We start from the raw sequence: 17,252 nt of genomic DNA, 5'->3' as shown, positions 1-17,252 counted from the left end.
TCATTCTTTTAGGCTTTTATAGTACAAGATGCTGCAAGGTAAAACAATTTTGTGGATCCTCTGGAAGGGAAAACAGTGAATATTTCTATTTTGTTTTGCCATGACCACAATTAAAGCTGGGCATCTCTCATTCTCATTATGAGGCTCCATATGGACCTGAAAGCTGTTTTTATGATGTTTAGTATATACATATAAAAGAATAGTGCATCAGAGTACTTATTGATATTTGGTGACTTTAAGTATGTTTCATATGTTTGCTTTGGAGGCAGGCACTCCTGGGTGCTGTCAGAAGAGCTAGCCTGTAGTCTCTGGTGGACTGAGCAATGACCTGCATCACACTCGTACCCAGTTGTTATCAGAATTCTCAGTGTACGTGCCAACAAAACATACTAATTTTTATCACTGTTTACTGAACTACCATCACGTTCTTGGTGCCAGTATTGCTGGACTATCGGCCATCCAAATCTCCTGCCTTGCTTTGCACTGTCCCACTTCTTCCCTCCAGAGCTCTGGTCCCAGCGCAGTTTCTGCTCCAGCAGAGGAAAGCAGTGTTTCCGAAGGGCAGTGCTAGGGCCAAGGTCCAATGTCCTGGAACAAGGAGGGGTGGCACCACCCGCTCTGCCCTCCCAGAAAGTCACAGCTCAGTAGCATCACCGCACATGGTGACACAGCAACACTTAACAGCAGGTTCTCTGCATTTCTGGGGTTCTCCAGCACCACAGGTTTCCCCTGGATCAAGTGCAGGTACATAATCATATTTCTGTCAAATTAGCCAAGGCATAGGATGATGATGTTTGTGCCAGCTTATATGCATTAATGTTGGCTTTACGCTGGCTCTGAGATGAGAGATGTGATCTGACCTGGCAGAAGATGGGAGCTGTAGAGGCACTGATACCTCATCTAGCATAAAACCTGCCAGTACAAAATTAAGTCATCATTTTTCTTTATTTGAGTTGGCAGCGTGAGTTCATTCTGGATCAGCACTTTCATCATGTGTCTGGCAACATTTCTGACGGAGTATTAACAGCCCTAAAGCAGGATTTACTAAGTTGTGGGACCACAAAATTATTGTTTGAGCTTACTCTGATAAAAAGGCAGGGAGCTACTGGGTGGTGGTTTTACCAGGTTTCAGAATGCTCCTACCCAGAGCAGTATTCTAGTTAGGAACAATTTCCTTCCACATGAAAAAAAACAGTTTCAAAATTCCTATCTAACCAATAAACCCCACCCCAATACAGAAAATCCATGGATTAAAGGTTCATATGTAACTTTTTACACGCTCCCCCAAATGAAACCTTTTGTGTTTGGGAAAAAGAATCCTTTTGTGGTGTAGAAAGTCAACAAGGCATAAATCACTATTTTGTTTGTTCTGTTGCTAGACATGCTGAACAAGAAACCACCAGCAGACCTGTGAAATTCTCCCATTAAATCTACCACAGTGATTACACCCAATACACTTGGGATCATGAAAAAAATGTTTAAACATATTCCACTGGCTAAAATGTAGTATTTTTATAGTTGCAGCAAGGATGGTGCTATGCATTAGCTCGAATACTTGAATTAAATGACTTTACGTAACTTTTACTTTACCTCATTTTCTAAAAAGGATTTGAAAATAGAGTGGTTTACAAAACATAACATAGTTTCCAAAGAACAGAAGGCATTGGCTAAAAATTTAGTCTTTCAATACTCCTGTTTGATAATGAATGCTTGGAGTAAACAAGCACTCTTTTACCCAGTTTCTGCAAAGCACTTGCCTTTTGTTTCAAACCCAGTACACTGGGCTGAATGAGGTAATGCCTCTATCTCCCAGGCCAGGAATGTATTCAGATTGGGCACTGAAACAGGGTGGGAGGATAATACCTGCTCTTTGGTAAACACAGGGTGAACTTCAGCTCAGCTTCCAGATTGCTGTGCTCAGAGGAAAGAATTAGGACTGCTTGTCTGAAGACAAAAAAATCACTTCATCAGTTTAGCAACTGATTCAAAGCTTCACACAGGTGCCCTCAAGTGCATTCAAAACACATTAGGTATACATAAATACACATTTTAAATTAAAAGTGTCTTGTGAAAAAATTGCATCAATTTCAGTGAGTCAGTGAAACACTACCCTGTCCTCAATACAAATAGTGTTTTTAAATTCACTGATTTAGAAGCAGGTGCTGAAGCAGGTTTCCTGAGGTAGAGGCTGAAAGGACCCTGGTTCTGACTGAACTAAGGCAACCCTCTGAAAAATGAGAACCACCCCCCTGCACAGTGATCATGAAAAAACAAGTCTGCTTCACCAAAGAAAGCTCCTCTGCATTCCTGGCACGACGTTAGAATTCAGAGTAATTTTCTTTAGACATCAAAGTCAGACAAGCACAATTTTCAGAAGTACATTAAATAGTATTTATTGAGTTTGCAATTTCAGGGGCAAAGCTATAATCTCAGTCCCAGCTATTCACACACTGTAGCACTGAGCCCTCATGTTCTTTCAGCCATTCAACAAATGAACAATAACATGGAACATCATAAAAAGGGGGTTTGAAAAAAAAAAAACCCTATACTTTCAGGTTTGAAAACAGGAAACAAACTTAAGTATTGTTCTCATTCACAAATACATCTGCATTCTTGATTAACCATAGTATTGATTTTACAGAACAGATTCATCTTCCTGGTGTTTGGGAGGTGTGGTATGGTTGATCTGAAAGAAAGTAAAACTACAGAGAGCACTGAGAGCTTTTCCATACAAGCACAGTGACAGCTGGATGGTTAATGCAGACTTCAGACTGCAAAGAACTCCTCACAAGAGGGACGGATGCTACCAAATATCCAGTTGGGAAAAGCCCCTCTTCTTGGGAAGTCTTTGTGTCTGGGACCAATTCTGTAGGTACATAGGGTCAACAAACCATCAAGAGCCTGCCTGTAAAATCTTATGGCAGAGGCCGTTTTCATTTTCACCATGGTGACCCTTCTGTATAGTAAAAAAAGGCATCACACAATACACACGGATCCATATTTACAGAATAAATGGCAAAAGAGGAAATTAGATACAGTGACATTTATGTCCAGGCATTATCAAACAAGATCCCTTGTGTTGATTCAGGGGTTATTCACAGTTCTTTAAGCAAGTCCTTTTCTCTTCATATGGGTTCTCTTGTTTTGCAAATGAGAGCCACCAGGATCTCTCACTGTAAGAAACAGATGCTTGCTTTCCCTTAAACCATGGTCATGACCTTCAGAGAGGCAGGTTGGAATCTCCTAATCTTCTTCTTTAGCGCCTTTGAAGCTTTGATGCGACAGATTTTGGGCACTGGGGGAAGAGGCTTGGAAGAGGCCTCGACAGTTCCCAATTGTCTGACCGAACCTTCAGGCCAAATCAGCTCACTCTCATCCCCCTCATCATAGTCAAGGGCAAGGCTGCTACTGTTACTGCTGCCATCTGAATCGCTTTCACTGGATTCACTGTCCCCGAAACGGTTAGTCGTGAAATCGCTGACCTCCCCTTCACTAGTTTCTGCAATGGTGGAGTGGAAGAGAGAAGAGCACTCTGCAGAGTACTCAGAGTGGTCTGACTCGCTTTTGGCATAAGCTCCATGGCGCTGACTCTTGGAGCGAGCCCTTGTACTGACAGTGCGCAGGACACCAGCTCTCCTTGCTGGCTGCCTTGATGCTCCCAGGCCAAAGCTACTAGTGAGGCTGGCCAGGTGGGCCTTGGCAGAGATCTCCACTGTGGACTGCCACTTGCGCTGCTTCTTCTTGCTGGCTGCATCTACGCAAGCTCCTTCGAGTGAATACAGTGTGTTGGCAGAGGCTCCGTAGAGCTCTGGCCTGCATGGCACTGTGGGGAGCCTGACCTGCACAGGGAACAGGCTAGACTCTGAGCATGACCTGCCGGTCACGTCACCGGAATACGAAGGTCTCCGCACGAGGCTCTTTGCTCCGTGATGTCTTTGGGGCTGATTCCACTCACCAGGCAGCCTGGCAGCTCCATGGGACCCTCTTGATTTCTCCATGCAAAAGGCTTGCTTCCCAGGCCGTAGCACCCTTTCACTGTTCCTCCTCTTTATCTTCACTGCCTTTGTTTTGGAGCTGGCAAACTTGACTCGGACTTGGTGGGATTCTGCAGGGACAAACTGAGCGTGAACAAACTCACTCCATGCCACTCGCTCATGACCCCCTGTGTTAGTCAATTTGGCATTGCCACACCTTTTGAGGGGCAACTTTCTGGGTGGGATGGCTTTAGCGTTCCAGGTGCCTGGGCTAGAGTCCTCCTGGCACAGCTGTGAGCCGGATGAACTACATTCCACACTGCTCTCTGTTGCTTCTGCCAGAGGAGAGCCCCTTGCTGCTGACTTGGCAGGATAACAACTATTCACAGCTGAAGGCTCTGTGTCAGGCCGAGTGGATGGCTGTTCTTCATTCACACAGCACATGGTCTCCTGCTGCTTGGCACATTCCCCCTCCAGCACCTCTCTCTGCAGCTTCCCTTCAGCTTTGTTACTTTCCAGAGAACTTGCTTGTTTTTCCAGCTGGCTACTGCTGCTGTTAATTTTCACTCCACCGGTGCTGGGGGTTATAATGAGTCTCTGGTGCGTTGTGGCTGGCTGACTCTTTGTTGAAACCCACTCACTGGCATCAGCCCGGTTGTTCCCTTTGCATCTCGTCAGCTGCAGTAATTTATTGATGTAACCCCCTGGCTTGGCCTCAGCAGTTGGCCTAGTCCTAATCAAGCTGGGACCTGTGACACTAGGCATGGATTTGCTGGGAGGAGCCTGAATGTCTGCTTCTGGGGATGTCCCCACCAAAGAGAAAAGGGGACTTTGTAAAGCCACTGCATGAAGGGGGCTTGGGTAAGGATACACATCAATGCCATTCTTGGAGACCAAGTCGTTCTGGAATTTGGGGTCCATGCTGAGCAAGTGTGTGTCTCCAGCACGGCCCTGAGGCAATGTGGATTTGAGATCTGTCTCTTTCTGAAATCTAGCGTCTGCTGGAATGACTCTTTCCAAGTCACCTACACAGTGGATGAAAATAAATAACCTAATTAAATCACAGACAATTACATTCAAACTGGCTTACACTAAAGTGCTATTTCAGACCGATGTGCTAGCTTTTACTAAAATCAGTAGCATGAATGAAGAAAATAGTTTCAGTCCTCCAAGATCACTGAATTACTTCAAGGCTTTTATTCACCTGACCATAACAGGAGATGAGAATGCCTTTTAATGCCAGTAATAAATCTCTTGCCTTTGCAGGAAATTTAAACTGTGCTACTTAGATGAAAGTAAATCTCTGCATATATAAAGATGTTCTAGAATGTCACAATCTAACAGGAACCCAAACAACTAAACAAAACCAAGGGATTATTTTTATTTCTTAGCAGAGATAAAAAGTGAATCCAACAACCAGAAAGCCTGAAGCTGAATGCCATATAAAATTATCGAATATGACAGATACAGTTTTTGAACAGTCTGTCCCCCAGGATATAATAAAGACTTCCTCTGGATATATAACTATAACTCAAAAATTCCTGAAATTTCCAGCATGCAGAGTCAGTGGGATTTTTTTTTTTAAAGTGGTTAAATCTGAATTCCAGCTTTTCCTTAAACCCTTGTATATCACCTGTCTTGGAAGAATCTATAGTACTCAACCAGCTGCTATAAGAAGACTTAAACAGACACTAGGTTAGTGTTTCTTAACCTCTTAAATATTGGATGCTGTAGTTGTTTACTCTTTTGCATTTTGCTTTAGTAAGGTATTAGTAAACAGAAGCACTCCATGCACATGGGAGAGCCATTAAGTCTCGTGTCCCATGGGCCACAGAGGGACATGACTCTACTTTTCCTTAACCCCACATCCAGTGAAACCTCCTAACTGGATCGTTCATTTCATTTGATTACAACATTACCAGTGTCATGCCTTTCTCAAGTAACTTCTTAGAGATTCCAGAAAGAAATATTCAGAAGTTTTAATAAAAGGCAGAAAATAAGGAATGACATAATTCTATGTGTGTTTTTTAAAAAAAAGTCAACCTTAAGGACAAAGAATAATGAACTAAAGAATCTTTATTTTGACAGAGAAAAAAAGTCTAAGGAAAACTATTCAGGCAGATGGGAGGTTCAGTCCCTGAAGACGGCATTTTTATGGCCACCAATTGAGATCTCTTAAATTCTGGAGCACTGTCAAGGTTGCTGTCAGTTACACTTGACTGCTGCACCTTCCTCTTAGGAGCATCTCCTGTGTGCTGAGGGGACAGGTTGTGTTCTTGTGTGAAGCAAGACTGTTCCATCCAGACAAGTCACCCAATAGAGCACTATGGTGCTGTGTTACCTCTGGTACCAAGAGTACTGGAACCATCTGCAGTTAACTTGGATTTCTCTGCACAACAGTGCAGACTTCAGTGCCAACAAATCCTCAGCTAACTGGTTTCCTGGCTGCTTCATGCTACCAGAAAACCCAACCATCAAATCCAACCACATATTTCACTTACAGTGACTATTTCTGTCCTGTGACAGGAAGCTTTTGAAAGACTTCAGAATTTGGCATTGTCTGCAGTGTCCTACCTAAAGCACTTACAGATCTGCTACAGTGAAGGTTAGGATGATGATTTCTCAAACAATATATTTTCATAATAAAAATTAATTAGGAAATTGTTGGCAGTGGGTGGTGGTACTCTCTTGTGCAAAAAAAACCCCAGGAAGGTGATCAAAAGAATGCTGTTCTTGTGGTGTCTCAGCAAGCTCTCTGCTTGCCACTGAAAGAAAAGGCAATTGGTTTGTACCTGCAGTTATGTGTGGGGACAAGCTAAGGAGAGGAAAATAGAAATTTCTTCTCCTCTCCCAATGATGCTCTTATGAAGCAAGATTTTGCCTCGCTTCCTGCAATGTGGTCAACTTGGTGAGAATTGTTTCTTCAGGACTACACCCACTACTACCCCACTACGTATGTTTCTCACACTGAAGGAAGTAAGAGGTTGTACCCAGGGAACAGGGAGGTTGTGGTGGAAAAACAAAGGAGGGCTGAAGGAGGTCTGTCATCTTGCTCCCGCAACCTTACTTAACATCAGTTATCCCTTTTTCTGTCAGTGTTTCTCCATACTGAAAAAACCATAAAGCCGCCAGGGCCTTAGTAAACAGTTGCAAGGCAGGAAAGTTTCTAATAGAACAAAAAGTCTATGATCTGAACATAGAGGCTACGGAGCACTAAACTCAGCTCCATCCCCAGCCCCTGAGAAGCCTTTGCTTTTATCCTATAATTTACCACCATCGCTTCAGGTGTGTCTGCACAGATCGGTACAGAAGAGCTGGTCTTTCCTCCTGCTCCAAGCAAGCCAGAGGTGAGCTAGCTCAGGTCAAGAAGCTGTGGGAATGACTCCAGAATGACATGATACTTGACATGATGTTCCCAACAGCCTCTCTCTTTCCATAATGGAACTGTCACACATCTGGCTGGGTCCCCATATGAGCTACACTAACACAAGGTTGCTCTGAGGCCACAGAAGGACCCAAAATAAGAAATGATATGATGTCACTTCACAGATGGGTGAATGAGAGATTTGGAATATGAATGGACTTGTCCATTTTGTCTAAAGGTGTGATGTAAATTCATGGTTGATCCACTATTAGGCTCATGACTGGTTCCTAGATAGTCAATTAACCTTCAGTGTCTGTTATCCCTAACTAGATTAAGAAAAAGAATATCACTTAAGTCCACAGGAGTATGACTAAATAGGGCAAGGTATATACAAGTATTATCATACTAATTTTACAACAGATTGAGAAAACAGGCACTAACTCTGGAAGAGTCTCTTTCTCCTTAGGTATCTGTACAATCTTTCTCAGTAAAATGCATCATCTCTGACTTTGAATTCATGTTATATTTTTCTTATGTCCCTGCATCTTCGCACAAGGTATTTCAAATACTGCAATTTTCCTGATTTCACAAGCAGGTAAATTAAAAAAAGTACCTCAACATTCATTACAACTTTATCTCATGATCTTAAGTATTTTTCCATTTCTAAATGCATACTTTCTCATATTTGTTACTGTTTAAAAGTATCTGAGTGTGGAGACAAGTGAAAGTTAAACAGTAAACAGTTTGGCTCTGTGGTTTCGATTAATTCTCACTTTGTGTATTGAAAACTAACGTTATGTATTGATTACACATTGGTTAATTAGGTCCTAAAAGTAACAGACAGGATTCTGCCCTTCTCTTGAATGAGTATCCAGTTCTGCAGTCGATTACCTGTGGAAACTGGCCTTGGTCGGGACCTGGCAGGAGTCCCAGAAATGTCTGTGCTAGCTATAATCCGACATCCATCACTGACATAGGTTCCTGGCTGTTGGAAGCTGGTGGTGTGCACAGTAGTTTCATCTGCAGACTTGGGTCGGTAATCAAACACACTGAGCCTTGCTTTAGGGTGTTGAGAGCCGGGCAAGAGACTGGTGTGGGAGGAGGAGATGGACTCACTGTACACAGAGGTACAAGAATTGGAGAGTGAGCAAGAACCACCGTCACTCAGGTCATAGAAGCCTGCAGAATTAAAATAAAGAGGAAGATACTTCTTATTTACAGTAACTAGACAAGCTCTGTAAAAGAAAAATGCAGAGAATAAAATAAACCTTCATTTGCTATGTGCCACAGGCCTAAATTTACAATCATTTATTTGGGTAACTTTAGCAGAGGTACACTCCAATTCAACCATCTTTTATTGGGCTTCTGCATATTTGCTTAGGCCCTGGGCCAGCTTGGCACGCACATGCATGCTTAGTTCTGAGGGTGGGATGGGGTAAAGTGCAGCACCATCGCTCCCAGTTCTTCACTGGAGAACGTCTCTGGAGACTATTATGCAACTGGCATAAAATAGGGCCATCTTACCCTGTTGTAACTTGTGCTAGGTGCATACAAGCACAACTTGGATGGAAAAGTAGAGTAACACTAGCCTGTGATCAGAGCTGCCATCTATGATAGCTGAGATGTCTATGGGCAGAGAATGGAGGCTATCTTCCCTCTCTAGGTCTTGCGATCATTGACAATTAATTATGGAAGTATTAAAAAAGGCTCTGTATAAATTCAAGATAGGAATTATTGCTCTCCATATAATGCAAACAGAAAAGGAAGCAGTTTGCTTTTGAACTGTGTATGTGCCCAACTCCTCAACTTAAACACTCAACAGAAACTTGCATTTTTTATATCCACTTTAAGTAGCAGGCTGCAAATCTGTATGCTGTAAATAAAAAAATTCTTTCCTTGTCTCACTGAAGACTTAAGGCTTTTCAAAATTCAGTTTAAAAAGAAATATTTCCATTGCCCCAGACTAGATAACAGAAACTGGTTTTAACAGACATCCTAGCTATAAAAGTCTGCAGTACAGCACGCTCTGTGAATCAGACCAGAAACCTGAAACTCAGTCTCCTTCTGTCCATGAGAGCTTTGGGGTCTTTTTTCTCAGTATCTTTTAATACAAGCTGTTTCATTTTTATATAAATGACCAAACATAATTTGGCTGGAGCACTGCAATGCTAGTGATCTTCAAAGCCTTAGTGAACTTCAGGCCTCAGGACCCTTCTTGGATTCAAACAGAACACTGACATGGATGTCAGTCTCCTTCACTTCTAATAAGGACTCTAGCCACTTTGCCAGTGGTCATTCTGCACTGGACAAGTTAATTAATCAATAAACCTGCCTTCTTCCATTTGTGGCTAAAATCTCCATTTTAAAATTAAAAAACAAACAAACAAAAAAAAAAAAAACAACCCACAAACCAGAAAAAATACTGTTTGAATAAATAAGCATTTTCCAACTAAAACATCTTTGCGGGAAAATTCCCACCAGCTCTGTGAGTGTGCTCTGCGCCAGATGACTGCTCTCCACCTCAGCCATGGGGCACTGATTCTGCCCAAACAATACGGAGGGTTTTGCTTTGCAGCTGACACCCCTCAGTTCTCATAGCACCACGCCCCTGGGAATAAATGACCAAGTGCATGTTACCTGAGCTGGGCCGGCTGTCACTATCCAAGTATTCACTGGAGGTCTTACTGACGTCCAATTTCAGCTCACTTATTCGCTGGTCTAGCTGATCCAGGTGGCTTTTCAAGCCGACATCCTGTCTCCTCAAACGAGACTAATTCACAAGTCGAGGGAAGGAGGAGGAAATGAAGAATAATCACAGTTAGAATCTCAGCAGCAATGTATGAATTCAGGCCATCTGTGCTGGACAGATTCTGCTCTCATGAAGTGTTTTGCTTAGCTAGGGACTGTTGCAATTGGCTCTCTGTGATGAGACTGACATAATGGACAAGTACAAAACATTCTGTTTCTCAGTATATATTGTCTTCTGCCCAGCTGAACGTGTTCTCAAAACTTTTCATACTGAATATACTTATTTTAACCTTTAGGGTTTTTGCTACATCTATGGCAGGAACTGTATCTCTAAAGAGGATGACAATCTTTTAACTAATTAACATATTAATATATGCACTGTGTTTTGCCATACACTGCCTCTGAGCAGAGGATGAGATAAACATGGATTGTCTGCATGAACTCTAAGATGTTGCCTGATGAAAGGAAACTGCTGTATGGAAAGGTATCTTATTGCCACACAAAGTAAAGTCAGCATACTCCTTTCTGTAACACCCTTGGCTTTGATGACATGTCTTTATGGTTGAAAGGGTACACTGCATGAACTGTGACATCTATTTCACTGAAAGTTTTGCTTGCGTATCTCGTGGCTAACTATTTCCACACGTTTTATGCAAGAAGGCAGCATTTGAACGCTGCTGTGAAAATGACTGTATTTAAAATGGTGTCTCAAGCTTGTGAATAATAATCCTCCAGACGCCAGCAACAAGGTCCTTTGCCTACTTCAATCGCTGACCAGGCTGATCTGAGGTAGCAGTTCCCGCAGCTGCTCCCCCAGTATTTTTGCTGTCAGCACGGTGAGGCAGATGGCCAGGCATTAGGCACCAGCCAAAGAACCACAGTTTGTTTCTGCCACAAACTTCTCACATGGAACTTGGCAAATTATCTAGGCTCAGTCACTATTTAGGCCACTTCTAACTATATCACACCTCACCATCCATCCAACAGTACTTTACAGAAAGGTGGTCTCTTGAAGTTGGTTGTAAAGTTGAGTTCACAGACCTTGAGAGGCCAGGTTTCCACTCAGTAATGGCAAGAGAAAACATGTCTAAGATTCTTCTTTATGTGTATGTTTCAGATTTAAAAATACAGGTGGCAGTTCTAGCAATATTTCCAACCCCAAATATGAAAAAAATACAAACTAGGTCCCTTGAGCTAATTAAAATCTCTGCAAAATTAAATGACATGCAGAAAATCAAAATCAGTATGGTACACATTTTGGACTCCACTTTCCTTGTGTTCAGATTACTCAGCTTTTAGTATCTGCATTTTTAGGTTTCTCTATAGCTATAAATACTAAAAGCAAGGAAAGCGAAGATCCCAAGGTAAATGATTAAAAACTGGGATTCAAGGAAAAGAGAAAAAAGACAATGTCCCAAGTCTCACGAGACAACTGCTACAGTTGATGATGCTGATGAGAAGAATAAAAAGGTACTTCTAGCATGCTTTTATGGAGAACTGGAGGAACATGCAAGACACAAGAAATAAAGCCCTTTTTTGTTAGTGTCACACATCTAGAAAGGTTTTAAGGTCAAGATGCTCATTACTGCCTCCTAGGAAAACCCGTGGTGATCTTCTCTCTTCCTGTTTCATATAAACAAAAAGGAAGGGAAGAACCAAATAATAAAGGAGATTTTCTATCCCATCTGAATTATGAATGTGACACCTTCTCAGTACTACTTTATTTCCTTTATGGTGAAAAAGCAAAAAGCCTCCTTCAATCCTACCTACTCAGGAAATCACAAAGTTTTGTTTTCACGGCTGGAATTAATTGCTTAATGATTAATGTTTTGCCAGCCAATCCCTCAGTCTGTGGTTTCTGATTAATGACAGAGAGGCCACAAGGCTCTCAGGTATTCAAAGATTATTTATTATACCTCCAGGTTCTGTCTGCGCCTTCATAGCATTTTACCCAACATGCATGATTTACATCATCGTTTTTAACCCTTTTATGGTGTCTTACACCATCGGGTTTTCATGTTTCCAGCAGACTTCATAGCTTTGATCTTTCGGTTAACTCCTTCTGCACTCCAAGAGAAGAAGCATTCCTCAAACCACTTGGACAAGGATGACTTTTCCCGTGTGTTTGCTTGAGGTTGTTATTGCTCTGATAACCACACTGAGCAGCACCAAGAACAATAAACTCTCAACACACTCTTTCTCAATTCACAACATGAATTTTACATGAGACAAAACCTTGCAGGTGTAGCCATCTGTTTGCTTTGGGCAATGCAGCTGTGAAGACTTCTGTACACTGCACAATGCAGGACCTGACTTTCCAAATCAACTTGTATTATCGATGGCCTACAGATTTGGGGAGCCGAATCTGGGATAGTCATACTACTCATTTTTCAGAAGGAAGAACGCTCTCTGAAAAGCAGGTTCCTTTAAGTGAACACAAGTAGGCACCCCAAATGAAGGCACCAAAACCCATTGGTCACATTTGACTATTCTTCTCAACTATTACTCTCTTTGGTTAAACGGTGCGGGTGTGTGTGTTTGACACTTACTGGTTGTAGATTAGCACCTGATAATTTTATTAACCAGACTGTACTTTGAAATGGACAAAAGATAGCATTAATCTTACCTAGTTTTGCACACCTAAAATACACTCACCCTTGAGTCTTTTTTGTAACTGATGGTGCAAAGCATATGGTTTCAGAGGAAAAACAATTTAATCTATCCCAGACCCATATTATAGAGTGAGGTGAATTCCTTTTGGAAGCACCTCTTTCTTGCAGTTCACAAAAATTTTGTTAGTTTAATATTAAAATTTTTTTTAAAAATCCTGTTTTAAAGGATGTTTTCTATTTAAAACTATGTAAAGCAGAAAAAAAAAAATCTGTGCAAAATGCAGGGTACTAAGTGTTGTTTCTTTTTTTTTTCTTCAGTATAATGTGTCCCTTCTCACATTTTTATATCATCATAAGGCACCTGAAAGCTTGCAAAACAAAATAATCTGATTCAAATCAAATCAATTGTTTTTTATAAATACATTCTCTGAGGAAACAGCTAAGAAAATACGGGATGCTGCAGCCTTAGGTATCAATCTACTTTGACAGTGAAATTGTCAATTTCTTTCCTTGTGTTAGCCTTAATTTGCATCTCTTATTTTTCCTCTATGCGACCATGATGCAGTTTGGCTAAGAGACAAGTTTAGCACCTTTGGGATCACTGACAGTAGACAGCATCACTTAATTCTGCTTCTTCTCTGCTACAGAATTGATCCTCCCTGCACTGTAGTAACTTGCAGCTGCCAGAAAAGCCCCTGGTCACCCAAACGAGCCACTGGCTGGGGCAAAAAAGAACGTAACTGCTAGGGGCAACAGAAAGCCTGCAGCCTTGCTGCCTACAGCAGACTGCTGGAAAGGCCAGCTACGGGCTGTTGCTGGTACCTGTTGCTGGGGAAGAGATTGGGATGCTGGACTGGAATCCACACATGGTCCCTATGGCATCTGATGGCTCTGCTCCACCCATTCCCGCTAGTGGCACTCGACTCCTTTAAGATACAGCCTCTGCCCTTCTGTTTCTCACCTTACCATTATAGGATAAGCATGGCTTGACTTGTTACCTGCCTTGTTTTCATTGCCAAGATGCCCTGAGCCACGTCCAGCTGATACAGCTTCCACATTTTATGTTGCAAAGACCAAACTTTTTACAAATTAAACTGTGACCACGCTAAAGCCCAGGGCTACAGCCCTACTTGAAACTTGGATCAAGATACACTGCAAGGCAAATCTACATTTACATTGTTAATGAGTTTCTCAATCTGAAAGCTTATAGAGCAGCGATCACATACTCTATCCGTCCACGGGCCAAGAACAACAACAATGAAGACGTAACACTCCCTGAGCAATGCTGTGCTCTGCATTTTCTGTTGGTTTTAGTTTTAACTTAATTTCCTGTGATCATGAACAGAATTTTCAAGGGTTTTGAGTGCAATATGCTGTTCACGAGTCACCAAGAAACAATTTTCAGCCTGTGGTCACTGAGTTCCTAGGATCTGTGGGCTATTTCTAACAGGACTGTGAAAAGCCTGCTTTCAAGTGGATTTCCTTTGCTGTTAAGCAGCTTTTGAGGTATGCTCCTCTACTCAAATATATGTCCGCCATTTGCAGGGGAAAAAAACAATAAAGGTACTAGGTATGTCAATACGAAAAACTTCCAGCAACCATGGGTCAGTCGGAAGAGCTCTGTATCACTATTTCAATAATACAACCGCATTTTTGCTGAAGAACCTGCCCCTGGGTTTATGTAGTTCAGAGTCACCCCTCTCAAGCTTTATGAACACTTCCCTCCCAGGCAGCCCAGAAGACGTTTCCCATAATTGCACTGGCACCTACTGGTGAAATCTGTCCCTCTCTGGTGATGTGCTGAGCCACTCTCATCCTCCCAGCTCCTGCATGTCTAAGGGCAGAAATTAAAGGCCATTTTTTATTTCATTTTTAATGGGTAGTTTCTCCCATGTCCTTGTAACATGCCAATAAAGTCCTGACAAGCTGATCTTCTATTTTTGTATTTCATTTGAAACAATTCAGTAATTAAAGCACAACAGCTGACATGAAAAAAGAACAGTCACTATGGTCAGAGGTCATCGGGTGTTTCTGTTAACCCAGTGGCCCCAGACAGGCAATAAATGCCTTCAATTCTTTTGCTTAGTTAACAAAAAAAAAAAAAAAAAAAAAAAAAGTATAGCCATTAGTTACCATTATCAATTACAAGGAATCAAGATGTTGGCAGTCCACTTGTCCTGCATTTGTTACTTTAACCAAGATGTGCCCACTGCTGTGTTTTTATATGTGACAGCGAGGTTTCCCTGAAGGTTAAAGCCAATTTTACTCTGAGATGCTGCCTGCTAAAGCTGCCTATGGGGAGCGACTAACCGTGCTGTTTTCACACCCGACTGATAACTGATGGCCAAGTCTTGCACCAGTACAGGGAGGGAAAGGGCTCTGAATTGAGTCTGAGTTTACTGAGGTGTGTAATTGCCCATACTAGAGATTAAAGCCCTTTCCCCTTTGACTGTTGTCTCACCTACGACACTAGTTTCAGTCTCAATTCAGAATTTCTTTTTCTTCCACAACAAAAAAAACCCAAAAACATGCAAGCAGGCAGTGCAACACTTCAAATACAAGGCCTGGCGTTCGGTTATTCTCCTCTTTTGATCATGCAATCCGTGGCGAGAACAAAGTACTCCTGGCCCACGAACCCGCTCCTGTCAGGCACACAACTGCGCGGGCACACGGAGGTGTATGCACACACGCCTGTCCCAAACTCCTGAGCGATTACTCTATTTACGCGTAGCTCGCCCTGCGCGTCTTTTGACCTCCTGCTCAGGAGGCATTACTGCCATTACGAGCCGAGCGCTCACAAGCGGTACGTGCATCACGCAAGTTAATCATCTCCTACTCCTCGGCTCCGATGAATGAGCGACGCCGGGCCAGCAACTTCCCCTCGGCGCTCCTGCCGGCACGGAGCCCGCTACCACCGCGCCGCGTTTCGGGCCGGTGGATACGCGCCCAGGTGAGCCCCGCCTGAGGAAAGGCGGCGACCGGGGCGGGCGCGGCCGCCGCTCGCACCTGCCCGCGGCGGGAACCACCGCCGCCGGCCCCGCAGCGGCGGTTCCCGAGGCAGGGAACCGGGCGTCAGGCCCCGCAGCGGCGGTTCCCGAGGCAGGGAACCGGGCGTCAGGCCCCGCAGCGGCGGTTCCCGAGGCAGGGAACCGGGCGTCAGGCCCCGCAGCGGCGGTTCCCGAGGCAGGGAACCGGGCGTCAGGCAGCCCGGTGCCGGGCGGCCCTCCGCCCGCCCTCAGCGCCGTGGACCCCCGGAGGCGGGAAACGGGGTCCCAGAGGCAGCGGGGCGTGCCGTCCCTTACCAGCTGCTCCTTCAGGGCGGTGAGGGTGGCCTCCAGCCGGTGCTCCTTGCTGCCGGCGGACAGGGGCTGATCTCCTCCGCCCTCCACCGGCAGCTGCGGCATGGCCAGGGCGGCCCGCACCAGCTCCCGCTGCTTCTCCCGCAGCACCTGGAGCTCCTGGAGGCCGGCCAGGGCCGCCTGCAGCCTCTCGCCCACCCGGCCCCGGTCCCAGCCGCCCGCCCGCGGGGCGCCCAGCAGCATCGTCAACGCTGGGCCGCGGCACCGGCCATGGCAGCGGGGCGGCGGGGAAGCGGCGGGGCTGCTCCCGCCCCGGGCCGTGGCTGCGGCGAGGGCCGCACTCCCCGCTCCGCGGCTGGCACCGGAGCGAGTGAAGCGAGGCCGCGGCAGCTCCTGCGGTTTTGGAGGAGAGGTGGGGACAGGGGGAGGGAGAGAGGGCGGGCGGGCGGGCGGGAGGGAGGGAGGGAAGGAAGGGAAGAGGGCTGCGGCTCCGGGCAGCGCCGGGGCCACCTCTTCGGGGTGGATACGCGCGGAGAGGAGCCAGTGCCCTTGCGCTCCCCCCCGCCCCGCGCGGGGGCAGCCGCGGCCCCGGCCCCGGCAGCGAGGCCGGCCCTGGTGCCCGCCGGCCCCGGCACAGAGAGCGGCGGACGAGCCCCCGTGCAGCGCCGGGGCGGGCGCGCCCAGCTCCGGAGCGAGCGCTGGGGCGGCTGAGGGGATGGGCCCCGGGCCCGTCGCCGTGCTGCAGCCCCGCGCAGGTGGGAACGGTGCGACGGTTCGGTGCGGTAACGCTCCCCTCCCAAAAACGCGGCGCTTGTAGCTCTGTCCCTTCCCCTCTTTGCTGGTGTTGCCTGGCAGGCACAGCCACCCCACTGGCACTCCTCATCTCGGTCCCCAGAAACCAACCCTGCTGGCATCTAATCGCAGGAGTTTGCTTTCTTCTACTGAATTGTCACTTTGGAAGCAAGGCAGAGACCTGTTTTGTGAGGTCAAGGTGTGGCTCGGTCCCCCAAAAAGTCATTCAAAGGGCTCGGGATTTGCTTTAAATGGGACCTGAAAACACAGTTAGTTGTGGAAACTCAAGGCTATGGTGCTGTTGCTACCAAGAAATGCCTGTGTTTAAAGCTCCTAAGAAAAGGATCTGCAGCTTCTTGGGAGGTAGTTGGTTAGCAGACAGCAAAACCAGTATGTGTATTCTGTAGTGATGCTGAGGGGGAGAAGAAGCCCTGATACCAAGAGTGGTGAACACAGTGGGGAC

General features: G+C 45.1%; 1 protein-coding gene across 1 annotated transcript; it reads right to left on the bottom strand.

Annotated features, from left to right (window-relative positions):
- Nucleotides 1-2,367: 2,367 nt before the first annotated feature.
- DACT2 (dishevelled binding antagonist of beta catenin 2) lies at nt 2,368-16,408 on the bottom strand (the record flags this gene model as incomplete). Its single annotated transcript, XM_032996918.2, has 4 exons — nt 2,368-4,999; nt 8,230-8,517; nt 9,976-10,108; nt 16,001-16,408. Coding segments are annotated over 4 exons (2,628 nt in total), but the record flags the coding sequence as incomplete, so codon positions are not given.
- Nucleotides 16,409-17,252: the final 844 nt, after the last annotated feature.

Source organism: Tyto alba, unplaced genomic scaffold, assembly GCF_018691265.1.
Source record: "Tyto alba isolate M040663 unplaced genomic scaffold, T.alba_DEE_v4.0 Super-Scaffold_22, whole genome shotgun sequence".
Classification (NCBI taxonomy): Eukaryota; Metazoa; Chordata; class Aves; order Strigiformes; family Tytonidae; genus Tyto; species Tyto alba.
The sequence above is the reverse complement of the archived record's forward strand: the minus strand, read 5'-3'. Positions and strand labels throughout refer to the sequence as shown.